This window comes from Stegastes partitus, unplaced genomic scaffold, assembly GCF_000690725.1.
Source record: "Stegastes partitus isolate 25-593 unplaced genomic scaffold, Stegastes_partitus-1.0.2 Scaffold841, whole genome shotgun sequence".
Classification (NCBI taxonomy): Eukaryota; Metazoa; Chordata; class Actinopteri; family Pomacentridae; genus Stegastes; species Stegastes partitus.
The window spans coordinates 94,857-104,860 of record NW_007578572.1 but is presented as its reverse complement, the minus strand read 5'-3'; the positions used below and the strand labels follow the sequence as shown (position 1 = coordinate 104,860).

The 10,004-nt window shown below is 39.1% G+C and overlaps 2 protein-coding genes across 2 annotated transcripts in view; both read left to right on the top strand.

The window, feature by feature from the left end:
* The window catches only part of LOC103365450 (elongation factor 1-alpha-like), a 23,432-nt gene extending 20,041 nt beyond the window's left edge, over positions 1 to 3,391 (top strand). Inside the window, exons 8-10 of the mRNA XM_008292884.1 lie at positions 5 to 129; positions 1,398 to 1,632; positions 3,020 to 3,391. Of these exons, the coding sequence (XP_008291106.1) occupies positions 5 to 129; positions 1,398 to 1,632; positions 3,020 to 3,144 (485 nt within the window). The 3' untranslated portion in view covers positions 3,145 to 3,391. The remainder of the gene's footprint in view (positions 1 to 4; positions 130 to 1,397; positions 1,633 to 3,019) is intronic.
* A 2,238-nt stretch (positions 3,392 to 5,629) lies between these two features.
* Positions 5,630 to 10,004, top strand: part of LOC103365463 (elongation factor 1-alpha-like) — a 13,983-nt gene continuing 9,608 nt past the window's right edge. The window contains exons 1-3 of the mRNA XM_008292907.1: positions 5,630 to 5,695; positions 8,633 to 8,787; positions 9,903 to 10,004. Coding sequence (XP_008291129.1) covers positions 8,644 to 8,787; positions 9,903 to 10,004 — 246 coding nt within the window. The 5' untranslated portion in view covers positions 5,630 to 5,695; positions 8,633 to 8,643. The remainder of the gene's footprint in view (positions 5,696 to 8,632; positions 8,788 to 9,902) is intronic.

Sequence of the window (10,004 nt, the reverse complement as noted above, 5' to 3'; positions counted from 1 at the left end):
GAAGCTCTGCCCGGTGACAACGTTGGCTTCAACATCAAGAACGTCTCCGTCAAGGAAATCCGTCGTGGAAACGTGGCTGGCGACAGCAAGAACGACCCACCACTGGCTGCTGAGAACTTCACTGCCCAGGTGAGCATCAGGGAAAAGATATTATCATATTGAGATGTTTTTGGTTTCACATTAGGTAGATATATTCACAACAAACCACTGTTTTATTTTCTCGTTACTAACTGAATAATACTGTATACTATTGGCCTTAACAACAAAGCTAATATAAAGTGCTATACTATATTGAGGGAGAACACGGCTCTCACTTCAGTCCTTCACTTGGTGCCAAACAATAAGCGTAAAGCTAGAAATAATAACACAGACATAACACATATCAAAATACATTTGTTTCTTTCCCAATTTTGGGCTACATTTTTGCCTTAGTTTAACAATAAAACCAGAGTACAAGGAGAGGGGCATCACATGCATACGAGCTTCAACCAGTAACCCTCAGTTTCTGGGCGTTTGCTCATTTTCACTGCTACCTCGATGGAAACATCACAACCATGGCTGGAAGAAAAAATGAAAAGAAATGCAAGTTGAATTCTTTTGATTATTCATTTTTGCAACAGTTGAAAATAAATTGGAATTAACATTTTTCCAAGTGTGCTAAGGTGCTACTGGTACTGCTAAAAAAAACAAAAAGAGAGAAAAAGGTGACTCTACATCCTATAGATATTTTAGTAGTTTACTTGCTTTTCTAGTATTTTAGGAGTGGAAACAGCGCTGCCATGGCTCAAACAAATAGAGAACTCAAAAATGTGTTCTGTGCACACTATGACTGTTAAATTGCCGTAAATCCTAAAATAAAAACAAACTCTAAATGTATTTGTCTGTTTTTCAAAAATTCAACAAATTCTCGAATCAGCATGTGCAACATTTTTGCCCACAGTGCTCACAGGTGTTACTCATGTTGGGGAAGAAATGGTGACTCTTCATGTGATAGATGCTTTACTACTTACATTTATAATTTAACTTTTAACTGAACTTTCCTCATGTGACTTTTGAATGCACCTGAGACACTAATGGTTTATTGATTGCACTGAGGTGCTCAGAATTTTATTTGTTTTTTTTTGCAGAATCTGGTCCAAATGAGACATGGTTTAAATGATTTTAGGCTATTGTTTTGTTCATTTTCCCCAGTGGAAACAAAAGTCACACATAATGTTTCAGGGTTGTGGAAAATCTGAGCATTTTGTCTGTTTTTACAGTTTAATGCTTTGATAAATGGTGGAAGCTGTTCTCCCACCTTCATCCACTCTTTCTGGGAGGATAATTCAGTTCACTCCAGCACCAACCACTTCACCTACTGATCTGAAATGTTGCTGTGCTCATCTGTCCCTCTGCAGGTCATCATCCTGAACCACCCCGGGCAGATCGCCCAGGGTTACGCCCCCGTGCTTGACTGCCACACCGCTCACATCGCCTGCAAGTTCAGCGAGCTCAAGGAGAAGATCGACCGTCGTTCCGGCAAGAAGCTTGAGGACAACCCCAAGGCTCTGAAGTCCGGAGACGCTGCCATCATCACCATGGTGCCTGGAAAACCCATGTGTGTTGAGAGCTTCTCCCAGTATCCCCCACTGGGTGAGTAAAACACTGTCTGTCAAGAAACGATGTCCTCAGGCTATCCTTTACAGCTACACTAATCAGTTTTTTTCATGTTGAAATGACTGAATTATATTAAATGTCACCAGACTCTACAGTTACTCTCAAAAATGCCTCTTTCAGTGAATTGTGTTGGTTTTCTGGCCTGCTCTCCTCAGCCTCAGCAGGCTTAAAGCTCTCAAAAAGCCACATTGGGACAGTTGTGCACCTCAAATCGAACGACAGACAGTTCGAGACTAGCTGGTGAACATGGTGGATCATTTAGCAGCTGAAGAACTAGATACTTTACTTAGGGGATGGTGGGAAGTAAATATTTGACTTTCATTCATCAGACAGACACACGACTCATAATATTGATGTGTCTGTTTTCTTGTAGCTTCACCATGACATTTTTGGCTTGTGGAAGGTGGCCAAAAGTGCAATATAGCAAATTATTGCAGCATTTTTTTGTCTTGCATTTTGCATTTTGACAATTTTTTGAATGTCATTTTATATTTTACAAAAAGAAAGAAAATAACCTTTTCTTCATACTCTAACCAATTCATACAATTTAAAATTTTGTGTACATATATGTTCAACCTGGAGTCATCATATGCAACATTCTCCCAAGGGCCCACATGTTATCAATACTGGAAAAAATGGCGACTCTACATACTGTAGATTTATTGTAACAACATCTACGAAGCAACCGTGTTTTGCATTACCCTGGACCTCAAAATGTTTCACCATGATGAACGTGTCCTCCAACAACTTGCTTTTCTGAATACTGTTTTTGAGCTCTGCTGCATTCATTTTTATTTATCCAGCATGTTTTATTTTCCTCTCAGTCTCTCTTGATATCTCCTAAAGTCCCAACATTTTGGGACACATGACTGTTGGTCACAACTAAGTCAGCTATGGTTTCCCAGTTGTGCTGAGCAGCACAGAATCTTTAGTTTTTTATAGAATCTCTTAAAAATGTATTCTATTTTTGGTTTAAAAAAAAAAATTTAGGGGTTTTAAAAAAAAAAACTAATTGTGATGAAATATAAAGATTTTAAGGTTAGATGTGGTTCATTTTGTTCCCCGATGGAACTGCACGTTGTACAGAAATACTTCAAAGGCGATTGCAAACTTAGAAGTCCAACAATTCTTTCTGTTTTTACAGTTTCTGGCTCCGTTAAAAGGTATAAGGCAGGTTTTGGGCTTCAGAGGGTTAAGATTCGGAGCCCTTGATTGTTGTAACTCTGTGATTTATTTAGAATTTTTTCTTTACTCCTATGAATTTGTTGCTGACTGCGACACTTTAATTTAAATTCAGAGGTTTTGTTTTTAGCCTCTCACTGAATCCTCTGTTTCTGTTTCCTCACCCATCTCTTCCCCTCAGGTCGCTTTGCTGTGCGTGACATGAGGCAGACCGTCGCCGTCGGTGTCATCAAGTCCGTCGAGAAGAAGGCCCCCTCCGGCGGAAAGGTGACCAAGTCCGCACAGAAGGCCGACAAGAAGAAATGAATCCTCATGCAGGACGTCCAACGAACAGTCACGTCTCAGCAGCGGGACGCCACATCCCCTCCTCCCCCCTGCCACCCAGCGCCGTCAGCTCTGAGGCACAGCTCTCTACTCAAGGACTGGCTTATGCTGATTAAAACCCATCGGAAAAGTTTCCGCAGGAAAGGAAGGTTTGTGCCTTCCAGGGGAAACTATGATCATAATTAAGTTGAAACCAAAACAATAAAAATCTCAAACATTGCCAAATGAAGACATTTCTTTTGTGTTTATTAAGTGCAAACTGTGGCAGCACTTCTGCAGAAGTAGAAACGCAGCAGCTACAACATAAAGTTTATATTTTTTGGATTTAGGCTGTTTTTTTAATTTTCCTGTACATTATAACACAATAGAGTCCATTTGATTTTTGTTTTAAACTTAGAAATAATCAGAAAATTTATTTATATACATTTCAAAGAAGTCTTTCGTGTTCTGCTGTAGTTTTAGGTAATCCATCAAGTTTATAATTAGGGGCAGTAACTGTTAACTCTTTTGTACGAATCTCAGGCTTCCTTGAATTTTGATGGACTCATCTCAGGTATGTTCAGCTAAACTCACCTGCAGCCGTCGTTCATCTGTTAGAAATAAGGTTCCACCTCAAGTTTCCGGCAGAACATTTCTCACTGTGATAGTGGGAAACGTGAACGTGTGAAAAGTCTCATTGTTATTCTGATCAGAGAGGAGCTCTCTTGGTGTCACTTTGTGGCTGAATGTTTCTAAGGAGCCAGTGCATGGAGCTCTGAAACACTTTGGGGAAGCAGACATGTTCCAGCCTGTGGTCTTTGTGGACGAGGAGCCATAACGCAAACCAAACACCTCAAAGCTATTGTCAGTAGTATCTGGTCAGCTCAGGTGTTTTGAGCTGCTGTACGAATAGACTTGATTTGATCATTTAGACTTTGCCAGCAGTGGGAGAAAAGAGGCATCAATAGGATTGATTGATTGATTGATTGATTGATTGATTCGTGATCTTTATTAAGCCAAGGAAGGAAATAATTGAGATTAGTCCTGTCATTTATGATTGCAGCTATGATTTAAATTTTTTATTTTTTTTTAAACTATAAAAATAACACTCATCAGGTCCAGTACACAAAAGAAAACCCACAAATTATCGCCATTCAACTAAAGTTTGAGCTGTTTGAGTTCCACTGTCACCGAAACAGGTCCAGAGCATGATACTGCCACCACCGTGCTTGATGGCAGGTTTGGTGTTCTTGGGCTTAAAGGCGTCTCCTTCTCTCCTCCAAACATGTTTCTGGTCGTTGTGTTTGAAGGTTAAAAATGGTCAAACAGAGGAAAGTCCTGAAGTGTTTCCACCTGTGAGGAGCACAGTAGGTGAAAGCAGTTTTTCCTAATTTACAAGTGGAATATCCAAGGAAATGCGTGAATACGGTGACCTATAGTTCCAAGTCTTGATAAGCGATGAAAGTAACGTAGTAGTTTAGCTTCCAACACAAGCTATCCTCGCTTACCACTCCCTTTGAGCGGTGAGTCACAGCCACGCTGCCTTCTCAAAGAGGATCCAGTGATGGGTTAAAAACTGTCATATGTCATAAATGTGTCTATAAATATGTACATATGAGTATGCATCAATAATTGTGTACGTTTGTGTGATGACTGCTTTGTGTGACATAACTTTCTTTTTGTTCTCAGGTGTCCTGAGAAGAGAATAACAGCAGGTCTCCATCAAAGCCACAAAAACAACAGAATTAGACCACAATCTGTCAGCAGCTAATTTAAAAAGGGTCCCTACACTTGAATTCACACGTGTTGAACTGCCTTTAAGTTACGCACTTCAAATATGTTCTCATGAATCAGAAGTTATTTAGTCCAGGTAGTTCAGGATGAACACCTACGCAGCCAAGCTGTGAAGAATAGCAAGATACAACAGGACACTGGTGAAACGAGTTGGCCCACTAGGTGTGTGCGCAGTTACATAGGTGTAGCTGGCACGGTTTGTATTCCAGAGCAGGATCAGGTCGATCGATACTGCAGGACTGATACTTGATATGGATTCCTTTAAAAAAAATATATGTAGGAATAACAAAAACATCATAAATGCAGAATGTGGGTGTCAGCTTTACTGTATATTTTCTAAGATTTGTTGCTGGTATTTGCATGTATTTATTTAGATATTTATCATAATTATTATTTTTATTTCAGTATTGTTTATTTATAGTGTTCCTTTAATATACTAGACTACGCTTTATTAACTTGTAGTCATACTGGATGTTGTAATAAGTTTGATATAAATGGTTGGTATGTGTCATGTGATTAAAATTTAAATGTAATGACCTTCTATTTTATATATATATATTTTAAGAGAAGAACCCATTTAGGAAAGGAAATGATAAATATCGGTATAGTTAGAGTATCGGCACTACATTGAATTTAATGAGGTTGGTGTTGCTCCTCCCTAATCAGAGACAGAGGAAGGGTTTATTATCCTCAGGTAATACTTCATGTTCTTTCTTTTTGAGGTGTGCCGAGAGCAGGAGAGACTGAAGCTGCTTCTCAGGTGAGTCAAACCACTGTTACATTTCTTTAATTAACAGTTAACAGTTTCTGTTAATACCAAAAAATAAAAAATAAAAAAACTATGATTCAATCATTCTGGCATTAAAGATAAAAGATCAAAAATTCGTTTTTCTAGATGCACCAAAAGGTGATTTTTGTTTTGTTTTTAGAAAACCAAAACGAAAGATTAAAAGATATTCTTTGGTTTTCTTCATTAATTTTACCATTTTTCTGAGCGTTTCTCAACTCTCTGCGCATGCGCAGTGTGTAGTCGCCAACGGCCGCTGGCAGGTTCGTCTCGTTTGACCTGCTGCGCGCACATGGCGGGACCGCGCACAGCTAAGCTAACAAAGCTGCTGCTACACGACGTTGAGATGATTTATCAGGGAAGGTACTGTTCGAAAAGAGAAATAGTCTTTGTCAGGTTCATGTAATGGTGATAAATAATCCTAGAACTATAGTTTGTGGCTTTCAAAGTTGTCAAACAGTGTACTGGTGACAGGCAGCTAAGGCCTCCACCTTCAAACTGGTAGCTAGCGCTCAGGCTAACACAAGAGCTTAGTCCTCAGCCAGACCAGGTTTAGTTTAACCATTAAAAGTTCAACTCCTGTCTCTGAAATGTAAATTTGAGCATAATGTAAGTCGTTCCTGACAGCACTAATGATACTCAGAATTCATCCAGAAAAGCTTTAAATGTTTTCACAGTATAAACAGGCATTTGTCTGACACACAGTATGTATTATCAACCATCAGACTTTGTTCCAATAAAGTAATCTGGTCTTTTCTGCAGCGGTGGCAAACAGCAGGTATTCATTAAAATCAAAGGACATAATAAAAATATTTATTTATTGAGCACTTTTCAAAATCCAATTTCCAATAAAAACCAGCACGTGCTCAGAAAAGGGTAAAAATGCTGTCACAGAAATAACCGACAGTTTAAAGAACACAACAACACTAATAATTCTGGAGAGGCACTCAGAGAGACTCAGGTGACTTGATTTCGTCAGGCAGATCATTGAAATAGACAAAAGCCCTCTGCCCAAGAATCTCAAAGTGCAAACTGGTGCATACAGTATTAAAATGTCCACAACTTTGAGAAAGGCCACAAAGGACCTTAAATGTGATCTGCGAAGTCTTAAAATATACTGGAAGCCAGTGTAAAGAGGCTAAAATAGGAGTGATGTGATGACATTTCTTGGTTCTGGTCAAAAGTCTTTTAACTGAGTTCTGTACAGTCTGGAGTTCATCAGTAGATTTTTGGTTCAGGCAGGTAAAAAAGCTGTAGAAGTAATCCAAAAATGATAAGAAGAAAGCATGTAAAATAGACTTTGTGTCTTTAAAATGCAAGGCAGACTGTATTTTTCAGAAATTTGAGGAAAATAAATACCTGATTGTACAGTCTTTGTTGTGTGCTGCTCAAAACTCAAGTTATTGTCAAAAACGGACACATTCGGCTGTGGGCGACTTCTGTAGGTCTGTTAATGTTTCTGCCTGCAGTGAAACCTGACATTAACACGTTTCACATTTGTGTGAGTCACGTTGGTAACCGCATTTCAACAGACGTGTCATTATGTTATGCAGTAGATTCATGTGGGTGTACCTGGGCACAAGCCGGGGCTTGATCTACCCCGACTGGGTCGCCTGGATGACAGTGTGAGATGTTGAAATCGGGGCGTAACTACACATTCTTTGTTTTGGGGTCGTATCCCCCTGCAGCTCACAAGAAAAAGAAATTGTATTTTTGGATCTGTCTGTTGTTGTTTCCTGTTTATTTTTTAATTAATTTAATTAACTCTTAATCGGACACTGTCTGTCCTGGAGGCCACCACTGATTCCTGGTCCTGAATGTTTAGAGCAGAGCCTTGCATATTTCTGGCCCTCAATATTTCTTATATTTCTTTACTTCTGGCTCATATCAAAGGCTAGGTGTTATACTTGTTTTACAGTACATAATGTTGATGCACTTCTCACATCATCAGTGATGTTTCCTGGGGTTATACCCAGGCAATCCAGCTGGGGTGGATCAACCCCACCAGCTTGTGTCCAGGTAACACCACCCACGGGTATCTATTGTATAACATATTGACACGTGTTAGATTATCCCTATTCAGGACTTTTGGGGTCTTTTGGACCCCAGGCCATTTGGTTTAGGTGACAGGTATTGTTTGTTTTATTTTTGAAGATTTTTTATTTTTAATATAAAAAGAGGGACATTTGTCATGCATTTGGGGCCAAGAATATGTCAATTTATCAAAAAATGTATTTAACAGTATTAAAGTCTAAAATGAATACCTGCAAATGTTTTGCACATATTCTTTCTTGGGGCCCAGTGGACCCTGAAAGACCTTCTACGTATGGAAACATAGAAGTCCTGAATAGGGTTAATGTCTGAAGCAATGTTGTCACTGAATATATAGCAATTCATGGTTTTGCACAAACATTGGTACTTACTATTTTCCTATACTTTGCCCAACTTTATGAACACAGGTTCTGACAGTGAATATCCAAAAGGTCAGCTGTTCCACACAAATTTGCAAACTGTCTGCGTTGTAAAAGTCAAACATCCAGCCAATCGTGCTGTGACAGTGGGCATGGTGTCGTGAAACTGTGTTCATTTAAACCTTTTTTGGGGCAAAGACATTTAAGTTGTAAAGCAGTTTTTGCAGTTTTAGCCGTTGATTCTACACATGCAGTTTTAACGTCTCAGTGACCATTAAAACTGCAGTTATGGCTCTCTCTCCCCATTCATTGTTAGCCTGAAATAACTGCCAGGGGATGTTACCGAGATAGCCGCTGTTGTGGAAATTTGCTGTAACAAAACACTTTGCTGGGTCGGTGGTAGATTTAATATTGTATACAATATGAAGAATAACAAAAATAAAACAAACATGGTTTCTGAAATACAAAAGTTTGCTTTTTTTCCCCAATTTCCTTGCAGAAACTACAAAAATGGGAAAGGAAAAGATCCACATCAACATCGTGGTCATCGGCCATGTCGACTCCGGCAAGTCCACCTCCACCGGCCACTTGATCTACAAGTGCGGAGGCATCGACAAGAGAACCATCGAGAAGTTTGAGAAGGAGGCCGCCGAGGTGGGTTTAAGTGTTTTTACCAGATTATCACACTGTGTTGGAGGCAGACATGGAGACAGACTGTCAGTATGAGGGAGGAACGGGTGTGGTGGAAGGAACTGCTCACTGATTTTACTGAGTTAAAAGCGCCACCTACTGTTGAAACGTGTATTGTCCATTCTGCTGCAGCACAACATACAACTGTTAATATTCAGGGTTTCCATCTTACACAAGGGTTTGCATTTTATTTAAAATATTGAGTTTCTAATTTCAAATTGCTTCTGTATAAGCACTGTTTCAAAGGCATTATTAAATGTTGGAAGGACTGGCAACACTGAACTGAAGCAGATAAACAACCTTTTTCACATCGAGCCTAATGCTTTTAAAGAAATATAAAATGTCACAGTGACACATATGTTGCTACCTGCTGGATTCATAGTGTAAAAAAATCGAACAAAATGACTCAAAGCTGTTTCAGCTGTATCATATTAACAGAGGGGAACTTATACACTTTTTGTTGAATAACTGAAAAGTACTCATACTGTAATTTGATATTTTATAGTCTATACTAAATGTTCTAACTTCATGTTATTATAAAGGAAACTTATTTAGTGATTAAATATGGTGTCAGTGCTGATAATCAGGCACAGAAAATGAAAATAAAACAATATTCAATCCTGTATGAGACATTTAAGTAGTTCTCTCGAAATAGAAAAATGAGAATTTGAGCCTCATGAACATGTCATGTGATTTATTTAAAAATATGATCTGTAATAATTTTCATCAACACTGAATTGGGCTCACCAAAACTGGCTCCATCAGACAAATAAGCAAACAAGTTAAGAGTTTGTGTTGCAGCAAGCTGTCAGTAACTAAAACTAGATGGTTGAAATTATGTCCAGTAACAACTGTTCTTTGTTGTTTTGCGGCACTCAGAGTTAAGTCGTTGTCGAAACTTTCGAAGCCGACATTTCAATGGAAACAGAACGGCTTAAAGGGCAGATTACTGTGCCATTCCTTTAGGCGTTTATGCCAAATTGAACCTGCTCCTGCAGTGGAAAGGCACCAATTTCTTTTACAAACAATCATCAACAATTTCTGCATGTTGTACCTTCAAACCACGTCCGGTTCAATAGATGGGAAAGGGGTCCTTCAAGTACGCCTGGGTGCTGGACAAACTGAAGGCCGAGCGTGAGCGTGGTATCACCATCGATATCGCTCTGTGGAAGTTCGAGACC